This window comes from Hermetia illucens, chromosome 1 (assembly GCF_905115235.1).
Source record: "Hermetia illucens chromosome 1, iHerIll2.2.curated.20191125, whole genome shotgun sequence".
NCBI lineage: Eukaryota > Metazoa > Arthropoda > Insecta > Diptera > Stratiomyidae > Hermetia > Hermetia illucens.
Genome location: NC_051849.1, coordinates 145,145,163 through 145,164,670, shown reverse-complemented (window position 1 = coordinate 145,164,670; position 19,508 = coordinate 145,145,163). Strand labels below are relative to the sequence as shown.

At 41.4% G+C, this 19,508-nt stretch overlaps 1 protein-coding gene across 1 annotated transcript in view; it reads left to right on the top strand.

The window, feature by feature from the left end:
* Positions 1-15,106, top strand: part of LOC119661396 (protein dachsous) — a 565,571-nt gene extending 550,465 nt beyond the window's left edge. The window contains exons 11-12 of the mRNA XM_038070725.1: positions 8,252-9,486; positions 9,875-15,106. Coding sequence (XP_037926653.1) covers positions 8,252-9,486; positions 9,875-13,206 — 4,567 coding nt within the window. The 3' untranslated portion in view covers positions 13,207-15,106. The remainder of the gene's footprint in view (positions 1-8,251; positions 9,487-9,874) is intronic.
* Positions 15,107-19,508: the final 4,402 nt, after the last annotated feature.

Sequence of the window (19,508 nt, the reverse complement as noted above, 5' to 3'; positions counted from 1 at the left end):
TCATTTTAAACTACACTTGGGATCGTTTGCAGAATGAGGTTTTTGCAATTATTTCAAAATGAATCCAAATTAAGAAAACCCAGGAGCTCGATATCTGTTTTTCTATTCCATAGAGTACGGTTCCCTGCTCAACATTGTCTCAGGATCGGCAATATCTGCGGAATGTTTCCGCTTGTGATACCCATCGGCACCCTTTTCCTATCATCCAATCATTTCAATAATGCGTTATCAATACTTTTGATCAGTATCAATCACAGATCCCAGACACACGGAGCTGGTGTCCCCATAATAACTGGCCAGGCATATGGTCTGACTTCATACTCATTCCGCACCTTGTCGCATTTTTCTTTCACGTTTCATAAACTATCTTGTAACCATTCTTTGAGTGATTGCTACTCAATTCGATAGACAGCTAACAAGATTTCGCACACAAACTAGTATGCGACATTGTTGAGGAAAAAATCGAACACCTAAGTTGAGATTAGCGACAACGGAGCAGATATGGTTAAATAAAGTCAAGATCAGAAATTTATTCCGAAAAAAAAACTACACGGACTAGTTAGTCCGCGGGTTTGAATGGAGATAATAAGGCGAAGTCACTTGATGTGCAGTGCAGGGGATCTCAAGGTGGGTTCTTTCGCCTTTTGTCCTTATGGTGTATGTGCTGGAATGATAAGAATCAAACCAATTGGTATCGGGCACGATTCAAAGACTCGTACAAGGACGGCCTGTTTCTGTCTCTCATCTCAAGTCACAAAGTTAAAACTAGAAAATATGTTTGAGTTAATGATGATTAAAGTAGCTAAATATGAAAAGTGTCATTGACAAATAAGACCCGATAAATTGTCCGCTTACGGAGCGGTACACCGTGCTGTTTGCGTTTTTGATTTGTATCTCCGGGCTGGCCGCGATTTATTTGAAGGATAGGTGACGCTCTGACGTGAAATTTGGCAATAGAAATAATTCTGCATATTTACACATTTTTTTGCAGCAATATGTAGAAACTCTGATCCTGTGGGGTCCGTATATGGAATGAGAGCAGAGCAGCAACTGCGCCCTGCATGCCTACACCGTCTACCCGAATTACCCGATTTGTAAACGGAATAATTTTGCAGCCTTGACGATTTATGGGATATCACATCTGAACATTGGGTTGAGTTAATACTTTAAACTGAGCCGGATGTGTGTTTTCTATGAAGATACCTCCGATTCGAGGGTTCAGGTAGACGTAAAACCTCCACATGGATATCACAGCGGAGATGTTAAGAAAAATCAACCGTAATATATTACCAGCATTCATCATGTATAAGAAATTACCGTCGCACGCTGATCACGAATTACTGGGATTTGCATATAAAGAAGTATATGCACTTCTTCAGCCTAATCGTAATTCATTCTACACTTTCGATACAAAGTAGCGATTTTATTGCTCGTAGGGTAATAAGTCTTTTTCCTTTCCGTCCAATCGTTTGTGCACCATAAATGAATCTGCATCTCATACGAATTCCTCTAGACTCAGTAACAAGTCCGCTAAATAAATAGGAAACCAAAAAATGCATCGGATGCGAAACGAGGGCCCTAACAAACAGACAGACAGACAAACAGACAGTGTAACATCTTTCAGTTGTAGTACTAAAAGACAAGTTAAGAATAGAGTCGCCGACAGTGGACATTTAGTAACAAATTTCTCAGCTAAATAGCCGGCACTATTCACTATCACAACCAACTACCAACGGTGAACCGAATGGCCACTCGCACATTGCCAGAAAAAGGCGAACAAATAAGTAATCAGCATGGAACAGCAGATTCGTAGTATTACAGGCAACAGCCCTTGATGATAATCCTTCTGGCTAGAATAAAGATGCTTCGCTGCGCCCCTACGGCATACGTATGCACTCGTGTGTGATGCAGACATAAGTACATATGTGGAAATCCTTAGCTATACGTCCAATCAACTCCACTGCATTTAGCATGTAAGTTATGCTGCAGCCACTGTATGTTGAACTGGGATCTTTGAGGAAGAGGTGCCATTCCTCAGGGAAACACTAGCCAATCCCGCTAGAAGCAAGAGGAATTGATCATAACATCGGAGTGTGAATGACTAACTCATTCCCAATATTCAAGAAACATATTAAGAGTCAGGGAAATAAAAAGGAAATTAGGATGGAAAGAGAGCCCCAGATTTCTTGAGAAAGGGGATCACTTTTAAAAAGTGGTAAATCCTGTAAATGGGCAGAAACTCCCAGTAAAATTAAACCGAAGGCTGAGGCCAAGAAAATACCTCACTCAACAACACTACCTCAACCCATATCCAAAAGCTGATCATCAATAGTGGACAGAGTCTTCTTCTGAAACCAAGGAAGACTCTTCGTGGTCGTTGTCGTCATCTTTCGCTTCTTTTTCTTCTTCTCTAACTTACATTTAACATATATTCAATAAACAGCTCTGGATCGAACTCGGATCAATTCAATCGATCGCATAAAAAAATCGTCGAGTGAAAGAATTCATTTATTTTTTATTTTTCATTTTTTGCTCCGTTTTCTGTTTTATTTTTTTCGCTTGTTTTCCATTGCGATCTTTTTGAAAACTTTCAATTTGCATATAATAAACATTCTGAGAAGGAGACACTAAACATATTCAATTCAAAGTGAAGCAAGGAAATGAGGAGAAAAAAATATACATTGAGAAAATGGAAATTTAGTATTGAGCGTTTGCAGACAGACAAACAGACAGAAGAAAGGGGCTATTTTTTGCGGAGTGTGTTTGGTTCTATTTTGTGGTGATGATAGGACCATTTAGGTACGCCTCTAAATTATCCTTTGGTTTTAATTCTGGCCTGATCTCGATGTCACGTGATGTTCTCGTGTTTTTTGAAGATATAAATAACGACTTGTCACTAGGTATATTAACGAACCAATCAATGCAATTTCAATAACAACATATGAAGAAATTAGTCCTACATTTCTATAAGAAGTAATTTAATAATGACCTCCTCTTCTTACGGTATCATTGTAAATTAAAGTCCACATTCAGGCTCCTCCAGTAGCCGTTACTTAAAGCCTGGACAGCTAAACTATTTCTTCTTCTACTGTCCGACAGTCCTTGGTCTCTCACATTCTTCGTCTCGATTCTTCTCGGTCGAGCGGCCGCGTCCTGCAGTTTCATAGACCGTGCGGCAGTAACTTGCGGTCTCCAGAGGGTCTTTTACTTTCCATCTTCTTCTTTGTTCTTCTGTCATCCATACGCTGACCTAAGCACTGAAGCTTTCGAATCTTAATATGAATGACGGCTTCGGTTTCGTCGTATAATTAGCTATTAGCCCTCCACCCTCACTGTGTATATGGTTTGGTTCTCCGTTCTGGTTCATTATCTACGTGTTGCTACCTTAACCCAGTACCAGCGGAATCAAAGGTTTATATATTGTGTATTGTGTATCCATAGGTCTTTTTCTGAAACTTTGTGTGAAACGAAATCATATTCAAGTTGGTTTACTATCTGTCTCTGTGTGTGAGATTCTTATCCACGAAAACTACACATCCTTCTCACGGAATTGTCGCAAAGCATTACTACTGCACTTTATGGGACCAAGCTTTCCGCGCTTCCTGGCTTTTTACGGGATCTGTGCCCTCTCAACGGGTTGAATCGATGCAAATACTCCCTTTAACTACCATGTCCTGGCAGGAGTTTTGTCAGGTGGTAGTTAATTTCGCCGGATTGCCGCTGACTCCAATCCTCAATACGGGAAATCAGAGTATTGATCCAGCAATGGCTATATACGCCATTCCTTCCGGTAAGTTAGGTAATTGAATAAGTTAGGTACTAACACTGGGGCGTGCCTCCTACGTGGATAAGGAAACAAACTAGTTCTTTTTTCAACTTATATACCAACTGTAAAAAAAAACATGGACATTAATTTCAACTCCTTATAATTGTAGTCCAAGATCTGCTGTTACCCCTTTCATCAAGGTGTAAGCGGATCTTAAATTATGCTTCTTAAAGCTACCAATCAATCTGCAGATCTCATCATTTATGTGCTTGCGTTTCTCCTTTTTATAAACCTTCTTAGCCGCTAATGGTACTGATGATATCTCTTTTGCCCCGAAATTCGTGCCCAACGAGCTGCACCTGTCTTGATTGCGTCTTGAGGTGGACACCACCAATTCACGTCCACACTGTTGGCTCCCTGGTTAAGCATCTGTAGAATTTAACGCTCCAGCTTTTCAATATCGAACTTGATAGTCGAGATGAGCCTCCTACCCCCATCAATTACTTTAGAACTTCGATATCTTGCGAGATAGTTTTATTCGAAAGCCGCATATCTCACTGCCTATTTCTGGAATCGCCAGTACATCTACCTTATATTTCTGACTGGTCCGATTTGTGTTCTAATAGCGCCAGTATTGAACAACGAGTACAAGTTCCACACTTCAAACCTGGAGTCAATCCCTTACCATAGTTCACAGTTTCGGATTAAAAAACAGTATTATACCATGAACAGTACACAGTACATAGAGGACCGAAAAATCTGAAAAAAGTCATGTTAGCCCATATACTTGGTATCCAGGCCTGTTACGATATCTGCTCAATTAATGTTAATAATAGTATATTAACATATTTTGGAAATTCACTGCGAACCCCCCTTATGTTCACCCTATATCCACATAATTCTGAGCTGAAATAGACTTGAGTAGGGAGTATCATACTGCAAGGTTTGGCGAAAATCCTACTATTATTAACAAAGTTATGGTAGATCGAAGTTACCCCTTTTAAAATGACTGGTCCCCACGCAATAAAATGTCAGTACCACATCGAATTGAGTATCGGATATATTCCATGTACATACACGTAGCTATGTATAATTGGAACCATCATGTACCCAGATATTCTTACACAAAATATCAACAAAATCGATCATACCTGAAATACCGAAGTTCCGGTCTCCAACTTGTTTAGATTTACTGGAAGACCATGTTGCAAGAAGCGATTATTCACTATTTAAATGAGTTGTTATGTTTACCTCTGAGACAGGAAGCATTAGCGCTTAATAATACCTTCATCTCATTCCACAGTAGAGGTCCCAGTACTAAATCTTGTTTTATCCCCGCGGTGGCAGCGTCCTCCTTGGGGCGTTCGTAGAGAACCCTCTTGGAAGGTTTTTTCCACAAATTCATCAGATATCCAGGAACACACATTTGAGCCAATGCAGTTGAATGCTTTTCTGACATCCAAAGCTAACACTGTACAACATCATAATTGGTCGCATCTCTACCCAATTGCACTAATGTTTTTACTACATAATCAACTACTATTTCCGTTTTCGAGGAAGGGTAGCAGCCTGATGTGAATAACTTTCTTCATTATTTCCCGTGTTATTTCGAGCAATCCGGATAGTGGTGAGAGTAATAGGCTATCGTAGGGAAGACCGCGGTTCAAGTCTCACTGGTGACAGGGGATTTTGTATCGTGACTTGACTTTGGATACCAGTCGACCTAACTGTGAGACTTGAGTCAAATCAGGGTAATAATCAGATCGTAGTATACCGTTACCGTCTTGAATGAAGTGCTCTAACACAATTTAAGGCCTTAATCCAATTTGACTGTCGGGCCAGCGACTATTATTATTATTATTTTCCGAGTTGTCACAAAGTCGGCAGATGCCGGATTTTACCTAATACTAGCACTAAGTGCCAAGCATTTAGACTCGAATCATCCCACCTACTTAAAGGTTTATTATTATTATTTCGAGCAAATAGATCGAGCGATACGATGCTTAGTCTTCAAATAACTGAGCAGGTAACACACTTCTTCTTTTAGATATAGCCTAAAGATGTTGGTGAATAGGTTGGGCCTAGTCTTTGCTGCATACTTCAACGTTTTGATCAGAATGCCTTTCGAACGAGAGTCTTCATTGTCGGCAGGTCCTCCTGCAAGAACACGTACATAAAAGTTCCCCGTTATGATTTTCGGCCCTCGTCCTTTCACATTCAATAACAGATCGCTCAATATCGCTCATATTTGGCAAGTGTGGCGCTGTTTAGTAAAACAGCTGTATATTTGTATTTTTTTCCCTACCGCCCTGCGGATGTTCCATTACTTTCCGAAAAGTTTGGTTTAGTATTCGACCATACTGCCATCGTCATTATTCGAATATGCTTCGCAAAATTGTAGAATATCGATACTTTTTTAAGATATGATCCGCAAAAGTAGGTTTGGTGCCGGCCCAAAGTGTTCAAAATTATTTTTTGTCAAGCTTTGGGCATCTGCTGCAACTTGAAGTTTGCCGATGGTATACACCCGCCTTCCTTTGCATAACGTACAGTTTCGAACGCCTCCGCAATCCATACTGGTATGGCCTCACAAATTGACGGGTCAAAGCTCCAATAAAGTCAGTTACCTTACCTTTGTTAAGAGAAGTGACTGCGCATACTTTGGAACCGTAAAAAAGAATGGATGGAAATGCGTTCATCAGCAAACAACATTGGACTTGGACTCGACTGTGATCTCATTAACTAGTAGTGAAGGTACTATGGGGATCCTCTCTTTTGTCAGAATAACCACTTAATTTGGATTGTATCCTATAAAAGAAATAATCCCCATAAACAAAGTGTATTTTTTGATCCGCCATGAACCATCGCTGAAGACGAAATACATTTCGCTTCCTTTCATAAATATTTCACCTATTCCCTTACACCGGAGTTAGAGAAATCTCTTAGGTAACTAAGAGTATGGAAATCATTTTTTTAATACCTCCAGCGTTTCGACCCACCTCTCGGAGTGTTCCTTCGCGTGACCGCTTGGACCACTTCCTCAACACATCAAATGTGTATCTTCTCCTCTAAAACTATACACTACGCCAAGACCATTGGCCGTAGCTCCTTTACCATGACGAGTGGACAGTCTCTACTTCGGCCCTCCACATGAATACGAGATCAACGCTGAAAAGTGCAACTATCTTGCCGACCATGAACCCTGGTCGTAAATTTGTTCAAAGCCAGATGAAAGCAAGGTCAGATGCATCAAATTATTATCAATAATTATCAATTCATGAGTGGCTGTAATGCTGTGCATATTTGCTTATAGGCGTGTTGCTTGGCTCTCTCTGTAGCGCTTCTTCGAAGACCTGGTATGGACTGGAACCAGGAAAGTGAGCCACTACTTCTGAAGGACAACATTTAGTAATTTTGACTTTTTGACGTTGAATATTACAGCAATGTTCCTATAGGCCAAGCATTTGAAACGCTGAGTCAGAACGGCCCTTCTTCGTATCCTTTTGGTTCACCAGGTCTTTATTTTCCTGATATAAAAAAGTTTCTTGATTTCTTCTTGAAAACAACAAAGCCAGTTTTTCCTTCTAGAGTGTATTACCTTAGCTACGAAATTTTTGAGGTCTTTTTCCTTTCTATTATCCACAAGATAATCCAGATCGTTTATTTCAAGGATCAATGTCCCGTCAAGTCAAAAATCCACTACATTTACCCCGAGGGATCCTCTGACTGTAGAAGTTCGCCAAGTATATGTAACACCGGTTTGAATCTGCCGAATAGATTTAGCACCCTAATACTTCTTCTCTAATGACGATCTGCAATAATCAAATGCAGTTAGTTGTTACCTAATAAATTTTTGCGAGTATTTTTCGATGAGGAGAATCGTCTCCACCACAATTTTATATGCAACATCTACTCTGAAATTGTCAAGACAGTTATGTATATATTTTCAGAGCCTAGGGATAATCCTTTTCCTCCGCTCTTCGATAAAGACTTTGACGTTCCACAAGTACGTTATGCAAAGATAACAAGTGTCTCCATTCTATTTAGCCCAATCTTCACTGAATATATTGCTTTTCAAAATGTTGAAGAATAGTATATCTTCCTTCCTTGATTTCCTGCACCAAAGGATAGAACTCGAAGTTACTGAGACAACATTTAGTAGTATTCGATAATGAGCCCTTTCTGTTGTGACTACGATACTAATGTAAAAAAAAAAAATATGAAAATAACTGAACGAAATGAAAAAGGCTGGTTGCAGAAGGCACGAAATTGAGCCTTGGTTTCGATTGCACTAGGACAAAAACCTTAGGAACTATGAAATCATCTTAACCTAGATTATCCATGCTATACCGTCCTGTCCCGCTTAACTAATTTGTTAATCCTTTCCATCAAGCATTTCAACTGAAGGGTCCACATTTTTCAAATTAGCTCATAAAAGATCGAACACAAAATCTTTAATTAATCTTTTCTCTTCTCTCATTACAGAACCCTCGATCGTGAGCAGCAGCATGTGTACAACTTTATGGTTGTAGCCACAGATGGAGGTCGAAGCGACTCCCGCTCCACGCGTGTTCCTGTGCAAATCATCGTCGAAGACGTCAATGATAACAAGCCCATTTTCAAACAATATCCCTTCATGGCACAGGTTCCTGCCCTAGTCCAACCTGGCCAGACCATTCTCCAAGTATCAGCTCTCGATGTAGATCAGGGCACAAACGGCGAGATAGTCTATGAACTGACCAATGACCGGACTGCCGGAAAATTCCGCGTCAATCCCAACACGGGTGTAGTAAGTGCAACCAGAAGTCTGGCCAGTGAAAACGGTCAACTACTTCGCCTAGAAGTCACCGCTCGCGACAAGGGTAATCCCCCACAAAGTGCAATCGGTTTGATCGAAATCCGTGTTGGAGAGTCACCCCTGGGAACGCCAGTCTTGCGCTTCCCCAATGAATCTTACCGGGTCTCGCTGATGGAGAATACTCCAAACGGACGATCTGTGATACAAATGAATGCCGTACGGAGTGATGGACGACGTCAAAAGATAATTTATTCTATTGGCTCTGGTAATGAGGAGGGAGCGTTCTCCATAGACGCCACGACGGGTGAGATCAAGGTCCGAGATTCGAAATTTCTCGACTTTGAACGGTATCTGTGGAGCTACGAAACGATCAAAATGCGCTACGATCGTGACAATCGGACAATACTGGGTCATGGCATGATGAGTAGTGGCAACGGTCCTTCCACAGAATATCGATCATCCAGCGAAATAAAATTAATTATAGAAGCCCGGACCGATGGCTCGCCGTTATTGTACGGTTACGCTGAACTACAGATACAGTTACAAGATGAAAATGATAATGGACCACGATTCACACAACAGCAGTACGCCGCCACCGTGTGGGAGGGCAATAATAAAGGGACATTTGTAATGCAGGTTGCCGCCTATGATGCCGATCGCGGTGCAAATTCGCGCATTCTCTACCACATTGTCGATGGCAATCATGATAATGCGTTTGTTATTGAACCTGCTTTTAGTGGTATCGTTAAAACAAATATCGTTTTGGATCGCGAGATTCGTGACATGTACCGACTAAAAGTGATCGCAACTGATGAAGGTGTACCTCAGATGACTGGAACGGCGACAATTCGCGTGCATATTATTGATGTCAACGATAATCAACCAACCTTCCCGCCACCGAGCATTGTCAGTGTTAGCGAAGGTAAGTTGCAGTCTCCAAGACTCTTTGATCTTGATTCTATCCTTAAATGTGTTTCATTAGCGAGATATTGTCTGCATAATCTAATGATCTTAAATCATTCTTGCCAGCGAGGGAGTCGAACAATAGGAGGTGGTTGATGTATGGTGGATTATATTGAAAATGACGTTATGATTGGGAACAAGATAGATTTTAATGCATTAGAGATTTGAATTATGAACATTTGTCACGATCGGTAATGACAAACTAGTCGATAACTATTCGGTGACATTTATCTCCTCTGATACTCAATTTGTTAGCAACTGCTGGCCAATCTGCCATTGAAGATATAAATAAAATTCATCCTGCGGACAAATTCTTTTATAATTTTTATCCTTCACTCTTGTTACAGGATCTGATCTGGGAATTGTCATCACCACCGTATCAGCAAACGATGTCGATTCAAGCCCAGCTTTAACGTATCGTTTCGCGAAGTCCGTTGATAACGATAACTTCGACGCGGAGACGATGTTTTCAATCGACCGCTACAGCGGAAAAGTGATATTGAAGAAGCATCTGGATTACGAGAGTCAACAGGAATATCAATTCCAGGTCATTGCGTCCGATATGGCGCATGAAGCGAGGACCTCATTAACTATTCGGGTTACCGATGTCAATGACAATCCTCCAATTTTCCAACAAGTAGCGTACCATGTATCCTTACCGGATCAGTCGACTGGTGCGGATATGGACCTCTTAACCATTAATGCTACCGATGCAGATGGTGAAAGTAACTCGAGAATAAGATACCAAATAATACCGCCCGTTTCTGGATTTATCATCAACGAGCAAACTGGAGCAATTTATGTGAATGCCAGCAGAATAACGAAACCATTCAAAGAGCAGATTTACCTCCGTATAATTGCCATGGATTCAGGAAAGCCTCCACTAAGCGCCAAGTCCATAGTCAGAATCCAAACGAACTCCTATGGACAAGGCAAAGCTCAATTTTTGCAAAGCCAATTCCGTGCGAGCATCAACGAGGAAGCTGAACTGGGTACAGTTGTTTTAAAACTATCAAGAGACGTTCTCGACACCGATCTAACACAAAACCTTGCATTCAGTATAGTTGCCGGAAACGAGGAAGGCACATTCGAGGTGTACCAGGCAAGTGCAATAATATTAGTTAAAAGCCTTGATCGTGAGAAAACGGACCTTTATAAACTTCGGCTCGTTATGAGCGAACAAGGATCTCCCGTACGTAGCGACAACAACTCCACAGCGATCAACATCTTCGTAACTGTCGAAGACGCTAATGACAACGCGCCTATTTTCCAATCTGGTCGATATGAGACCGAAATCAGCGAGTCTGCACCGATCCGATCCTCGGTCACCAAAATCGTTGCAATCGATAAAGACTTGGAAAACTCTCCAAATTCTGAAGTCGTCTATGATATAACCTCTGGAAATGATGCAGGGATGTTTAGTATTGACTTGGTTTCTGGAATTTTGTTCGTTAAAAACCCGTTAGACTACGATGTTGATCCCACCCCTCAATATGACCTGATCATAAGAGCTTGCGACAGTGGTTTAATCCCAAGATGTAGTTTGACGCCGTATCGGATCACCCTCACAGATGAGAATGATAACGAGCCGAAGTTCCCTGTAACTGAATATCTAGAGTTTGTTGGGGAAAACGAACCAATTGGAACAAGTGTGTTTACAGCAAGAGCAACTGATATGGATCGAGGACAATATGGAATGCTAAATTATACGATAGAGAGCTCAAATGGATATCCTGAGTCGAATGATGCATGGAAGCTTTTCAGGATTGATCCCAATTCCGGTGTAGTTACAACTAATGCAGTTTTCGATTACGAACAACGAAGTCAGTACAGTTTCATAATTAAGGCTTTTGACCTTGGCGGGAAATCGGCTAAAGCTAGAGCGAGGATCATGATTGATTCCCGGGATGAATTTAGTCCACAGTTTACAGAGCGAACATATCGATTTATTTTGGCGACTGGATCGTCAGAACCTTTGCCGATTGGATATGTTGTTGGACAAGTTACAGCTACTGATCGTGACAAAGGACCCGATGGTCGGGTAGTGTACCAATTGAACAACCAACATAATTACTTCAAGATAAATAGGACGACTGGTGCCATAATGATCAAGAAGAAAATCGATAATGATATTAATGCCCTGAGTTCTGGTCAGGAAATCAGTTTTGTCGTAACGGCTAGCTCTGGACGGCAAGGCTCTTTGACGAATATGAGCGTAGTAGAAATATCTCTGGATCCTCTAGCCGACCCAGGCACAAATTTGGCTAGTAGCGGTGGAGGAAGTTCAGGAAGCAGTGGTGGTATAGCTGATTGGGCATTGGGACTGTTGATATCCCTCCTGTTGGTCATATTTACATTCGCTGCAGTGTTCCTGTTTCTGCATATGCGGAACAGAAGACATAAACAAGTTTCGAAACCTAGTCTTAGCACGGAAACTGTTGGCAATTCGAATAGCTACGTTGATCCTAGCGCTTTTGATACAATTCCAATCCGTGGAAATCCTAGTGGAAACACTTCCGGCGGTCAGTTCGCTCCTCCTAAATATGATGAAATTCCGCCGTACGGCCAACATACGGCTAGTTCGAATTCAGGAGCAGCTACCACTTCTGAGCTCTCTGGATCAGAGCAGTCGGGATCTAGTGGCCGGGGATCCGCAGAAGATGGAGAAGATGGAGAGGATGAAGAAATTCGTATGATAAACGAGGGTCCAATGCATCGCGATCATCATCGTGGGGACGACGGAAGACTTTCTGATATTTCAGTGCAAAACACTCAAGAATATCTGGCACGACTGGGAATTGTAGATAATACAAATACGACAGGTGCAGCATCGACATCATCTCGACACTGCTCTGAGAGTATAAGTGGAAGCAACAAAGATGCTCTGTTGCATCATCCACTACCGATAGATTCGTTACACATGTTTGATGAAGAACCCGGTGAGGCAGATATCACAAATTTAATATATGCTAAACTGAACGATGTGACAGGTGGAAGTGATCGGGCTAGTAGTGCTGATGAAGCAGCTACTACTGCTGGAAGTATAGGCGCTGCCGTGGACCATGTGATGGGATTTGGCGATGTTCCTGTAGTAGGGAACGGCAATCCAGGTCCTGCGATGAACGGGTCGCTAAGCTCAATTGTACACAGTGAAGAAGAGCTTACAGGAAGCTATAACTGGGACTACCTTCTTGACTGGGGTCCACAGTACCAACCTCTAGCCCATGTATTCTCAGAGATTGCAAGACTTAAAGACGATACCCTTTCGGTACATAGTGGAAACAGCGCAGCGTCCAGTGCGAAGAGTAAACAATCGTTGCAACATTCCGCAAAACACATCCCACCCCCTCTTTTGACAAACGTTGCACCTAGGTCAATCAACGTCCCAGTATTATCAAGTCGAGGCAGTACAAGTCATCATTCTGCTGCTGCAAATCAATACCTATTACCACGATCACCGATCAGTCATGATGCACCCGGTGGTTTCAGTACGTCATCAGCAATGTCACCAAGCTTTTCGCCATCCCTCTCACCGCTAGCAACACGATCACCATCAATATCACCGCATGTTGTTACCACCGGCGTACCAACAAGTCATCATATGGTCTCGTTGCCCAGGCATCAGCCGCAACCTGCGCAGCGGAAAAACCTTGATTCCGACATGCGAGTGCGAATGTAGCAACTGTAAGATTAGTTTTTCAACGCCACAACGGTCATTCAGGTGATTTAATTTTAAGATAACTCCAAAACGCGGCTGTGGTGACAAAATTGCTCTACTTAAATGTATCTTGTAAATTTCTCAGACGTTGTAAACATAGTTTTGAGTAAAATATTTAGTTGGGTTCACTGAGCCACCTTTAAGCATTTCGTTAGTGAACTATCACCACTCATCCAGTGACGGCAAGCGGCAAGATTTGACTTCAATCTCAGATTCTGTTAGGGTACAAAAAGTTCACTTGAAGCCAGAAAATTCAAAACAAAGAAAACATCGATTGAGAAAGAATATCTGATGGCTTTCAACTGTAACGAGAATTCGGCCCCTTTAAGTCATGCTTATCCTTTATATTTATTTTATTGGTAATGTCCAAGATAATCTGAGTATAAAGTGCAAGATAGATACGCTTGTGGGGGACTTGATATATTGTGGCAAAAATGAAAATTTTTCGATAAATCTTAAGGAACTAGTCAAAGAGAAAGATGACTCGCGAAGTATCAAATGGAGACACTTTCTGCCTCATTATTTCCAAACTACTCCAGTTTGGCCGAAAAAAATCGATTATTCGTCTACATCCCTTCCTTTCCCACTTAATTTATTATTGCTTTTCTGCTTCTTCATCTGGATATGTATCCATTTTGTCCTCATCTTCACCAACAATTTCCAGTCCTGATTTTGTCGGGCCTATTTCTACGCTCTGAGCTGTCCGCGTTCAAACGAATCATCTACTCAAATTATGCAAATTGTGTATTTCGGTTGAATCCTGCCACAATATATATATAAGCGCTCCATCGACCTTTAGTGTACATAGAAAAACATGCATTAAAATTTAATATTAAACCTTAAATCGCGTCCCATGTGAAAATACTCCGTTTTGCCTTAGCATTTAGTTGAACTTGTTGTTTTGACTGTAAAAATCAAAAACGGACACAACTTTGCAGAATAGAACTAGTGGGTAGGATACTATAAGACTGCTGTTCATAAGAGAGTAATGAAGTTGTACTGTAATAAATAGATTTAGCCCCGTACGGTTTAGTGAAGTATTTAAAACGAATTCGCAATTATTCCTAATCTGAATGTACTCTGGACGCTGCATTCTATCCAGCGAGAAACAAAACAAAACAATGCAAAAAATATCCACAAACACCGCCATAATATTAAATTAAATACCATATTCTGTAAATTTCTAAACATCTTCCCATTATCACATTCATTATATTTAGAAACTTTACGTCTATCTCAGAAATGTACACGGGACCCCGCACTGAGTGAATATCAAGTTTATCCCTTAATTTAAACCGGACTTGCACCCCGTGCTGTCCGTAACCCTTCAGGGTGGACTTTTTTAAATATAGAACAGAACAATCAAATACTTTGTATACAATTATTTATAAAATGCTCGGTAAGATGTTTTTAACTAAAGCGAATTTGGGACTGTCCGCCAAACAATCCATTTATTTCGAAAGGGTCAATTACTCACCACCACGCTTGCCTTATTGAATGAATATTTGAGATACTTTCCGGACGTTTCAAATTCGCAGTATCTTTTAGCGATTGTACAGTAAACCTGCTAGTGCCTTAGTTATTCCTTTAGTCGTATGGCAACTACTTTTGCGCCCCCGATTTAGGGGTTGTTTGAAGTAAAAACGAACATGTGTACGTATGAGTTTTAAAAGCCTAAGGTTCCAATTAGAAACATAGAATATTTTATGTCTTGTACAAAATATCTAGAATTGTATCTTCCATTTATTCTATTGACTTATACGTTTAAGGTTATTCTAACCACTTTTTGTAAAAGTGGTAATAGTAGCGAATAGAATATGAATATGTGAGTTAAGTGAGAAGTAAACGAAGAAAAGAAGTGAATAAAATTTGTGTATAATATAAAAATTTAAAAGAATTTGTTTCTTTCATGATGGTTGTTGACTAACATCAGGAAGAATCAGTGTAACATGTAAGAAAGGAGGTAAGTATTCGTTTCAGTGGTTTCGTGTGTAGCTAGGGCCGACTAATTTGATTAGCGCTGAGGTGCGAAGTTTTGGCGCCGCAAACTGCTAAGAACGTGACTGCTGTGAAAAGGGTAGAGGAATTAAAATCTAGCCGGGTTAGTTTCAAAATCAGTCCGCCAAAAGTATGGCAACTTCCCCCAACCAGAATAGATCTCTGATTGCAGGGGTTGAGATTGAAAGAACTTTTTTGTCTAGGGTTCGCAGCCTCGGTCCAGCACGAGCCTGAGGATTTTCCATTATCTCCGAAACCTCCACAATGCAAATTATAGGATATGCCGAGTTGGGCGCCATGGTCCTCTATAGACCAATCATGCAAAATCCAGTATGCACCGACTCCACACACCATAATTGATACGCTCGTAAAGGACACTTAGTTGAAAAGTTCTCAGAAAAATTTCTCTTGAAATTCAGTTTACGTATTTGGTAATCCGAATAGCCGAAGGTCTCGAGATACTTCATCTCGAATGCTACTATGTGCGTAGGCCTTCGCTAACCAATATCGGGACTGGTGAACTCAAATAACACTGCACGATATATTCAGCGTATTCAAGGGATATAGGAATATGGTAAGGGTATCTACCGATGAGGACTGCGTTAGACATCCGAAGAACCATCCTCGGGCGAAAAGCTCAGTTTCTTACAAAGATCCTTCCCACTTAGAGGGCTATACAGACCTTCACAAGCTTCAGTTCTATGCTGTTACTAACTTAGAAATTTTACATTGGAGGAAAGATCCCATTTTTGTCTATTTAGCTACGGGAGATAAAATTCAGTTACCATTATCTGGGTAGTAAATAGCATCAACTCCATTTTGAGTGGATTTGTGGTCAGCCCGCATCTTCCAGCTCACACGCACACCTTTGCAACGCGACCTTCAACGGAAGGAAATACCCCCCACCTTCACCTCGCTAGCGTACAAAATCCATAGAATTTCAACCATCACTTCCCATTAGAGTACCCGAAAGAGATAGAGAGGCTAACGTTTTTGAATAATCTTTCTATATCTAGTAAGGTAGCTAAGGCATAAATGTATTGCTTGAGTGTGGCCATACTGAATCATACTGATTGCCTTGCAAAGAGCAATTTCTGAGAATGTGGAGGTGGTGTGCTTTGATTTGGATAGAGACATCCTTTGCACAAGCGGCATCGAGTGGAAGTCCAAGATGGCTTCTAGGGTGAGTTTTATTGGCCGAAAGTCCCTGACGGGCGCATGAGCGCACCTGCTCGCTTTTAACGTTAAAATTACACAAACATGTTTCCAGGAATGCAGTATGTATCCAAACGAAATTCACTTCTTGTAAACCTCTTCAAAGCATAACATAACCCTTTTTGCTATTTCGGGAACATGGCTGGAATTATGCTGTCTGGGTCCAAAGATTCATATGCGAAAAAGCTGCTTTTAGCGCATCTGATTTTATCCTCCGTGATTATCGATTTAACAATCTCACAAAACAAAGGCTACGTATCCTCCAAGCAAGGCTCTGACTCTAAGCACGGTTCATGATATTACCAGAAGACTCGCCTTCCAACTTTTGAAGAAAAGATTAGCTTCTAAGTTTCCACATTTTACAGAGCCTCGTCGACTTGCTGGTGATTTCAATACTCTGAGAACTAGCTAGTACCGCTTCCCTGCAGTCTTGTTGGTCGACTTGCAAGTCTTTAGCCAGGCTTCTTATGACTGTATTTGCTCCTGTAACAGATATTGAAGACCTCACCTCACACTTCCTGAGATTGAACAGATCTTCATTCCAGCACGGTGGTGCTCTAGGACAAGAACTGGAGGCCATAAATTTCACTCAAAATCAAATGTCGCCCTAATATCACCATTGAAAGCACCAAAGATAACACGACTAAACTTCGGTTCTCTAGGTCATTTTGAAAGAATAAGGGAGCTTTACACTAAAACATTGGACAACTGTGATCTGGGAAGGATCTTTTGTCAAACACTCTCACGTTCACCGCCCTGAAGGTCGCATTGTCGGTTAGTAGAGTGATACCAAGGACCCCCTCACAACCGTCGCTGTTCCCCGAGCTGGGGAAATAATAAGGTTGCCATTGTTACACACCGCGCCTGACCTATTTCATTGATCTCTGAGCATCCTCGAAGATTATGCCTTGCCTTGAAGTCGCAACCTATCAACAAGCAGACCTTCCTTGTGGCGATGACCGACATCGAATGTTGTAGTTTTTCCAACGGAAATAATCGGTAGTGAGTCACGTAAACTAAGGAGATATACACATTAACCACTCCCGCTTGTCCCAGTTTGACCACGGTTAGATCCCTGGATCACGCCCGGACACATAAATGCAGGCTCTCTCCAGCGAGGAATATAATCTAGGTCTGTCACTACCCCTTGTGAGATGGAATAAAAAAAATTCCACCCATGCTGGTTGAGCCTCCAAGGTAGGAAACTGAAGGTGCCTAAGGTATTCAGGGTCCGCATACTGGATACCAAACTGCCCTTGGCTATACAATCTTCAGCGTTCGCTGTTCCACCTTAGTTTAGGTCTCAGTAGCTGGGGTTTTTAGTTCATTCCCCGCCTGGTCCTCCTCGGTTGAATGAAAGTCCAGTAGTTGAAAGTCTAACCCGGTCATGATGTTTACAGCGGACACCACGGTATGATCACCGTGTTGAATTATGCAAACTTAACCCAAAGCATAATAAGACCAGACTCTCGGTTCATATGTATACATTGTATGGAACTTTATTGTTGACCTTTAGTTTTTAATTTAAAAACGTTGTAACTTCTGGAAATTATAACAATTTGATCCATAAAATAAATAATTTTCTTTTAAAATCGATAATAGGATATCCCCCATTGCCCTGCCACAGCCACATCTTATTAAAAATAATTTTTTCATGGGGCGTCGCCCTGCGTCGTAAAGATAATATTATACCCCTGCTCCTATAATCTGTAATATGCTTTCTAGGCCTATAACCGCCAGGATCTTCATTATGTTCCTGCTTTCAAGAGTTTCAGTCTAGCATCTCCTCACAGGTGCCCCAAGCTACTTTCCATAAATGTCAGACACTGTCCCAGAACATGTCTGGAGGTTCCATCATTCATCTTACAGAATCTCCAGAAAGTATCCGTAAATATCCCTAGTTCCCCAGGTAATAGTTTAGCCTGCAGTAGCCAGTGGTTATTACGATAAGAAGGCTCTTCTTGGTGACGTTTAAAGAACAAACACCCTGGACTGTTCCATTCCTGGTAAGTTCACCCAGTACAGTTAGCTCAGCCATTCTCGTACATATCTTGCTCCTCCAGCTCTTTGCTGGTCGTGCAATGCTGGGTTGAGTCTCTATAGTCTCTATATGATTATTGCAGGCGACCATGTGGTCATGTGGATAAAAAGGCAGGCGGTAATAGGTGCTACGGGAGAAGGGGTTTGGAGCGCGTAATGAGGGTGGCGAGCTTATAATCGATTTTACGGTCACCCATGACCTTGTGCTTATGAACACATGGTTCATTAAACGATTGTCTCATTTTTCTATATTTTATAGTGGAAATAGTAAAACGCAAATCGACTATATTCTATTAAGACACCGACAGTTTACCACCGTCATTGATTGCAAAGTCGTTCCCTATGAGACCATCGCACCTCAACATCGGCGTTGATTGCCGTCCTGCGAATTAAGCCACCGATAAAACAGCGTGAGGAACGCACTGGCCGGCCGCGTATTAAATGGAGGCGATTTCGTGAGAAAAAAGAAGAAATGATTTCACTTACGCAATTACCAACTCTCAGGACTATCGACTTTCCAAAAGACGAAACGAACGCACACAGGATATCAAACACTGTTGCGTTAACGACAAGAAGGGTACTTTGCTTATCAAGCGTCGAGCCATGACGGATAGATGGCGAGAATATTTTGAGTAAATTTCAACTTTCCAACTTTCATATTTCCACAATCATTACGACTTATGGAGCAGTTCCACCTGTCAGCGCAATTGAAGTTGAGGAAGCTTATTGCTTCCGATGAAATCGGGAAAAGCAACAGGATTTGGGCTCTGGAACACAAAGAGCTAGGACCCAAAACAGTGGCTCATTGAATTCTCTAATCGGGTTATTCACGAAGATAGAAAACCATCTGACTGGCAGGAAAGTACCGCAGCTCCAATGTGGAAAAAGAAAGGGTAGACCAGCAGAATATTCAAATTACTGTCCGATCCGGTTACTTTCCCATACCAGGATTCTTGACAACCGTATTCATGAAATCGTTGAAATAACCCTGAATCAAGCCGCGGTTACTC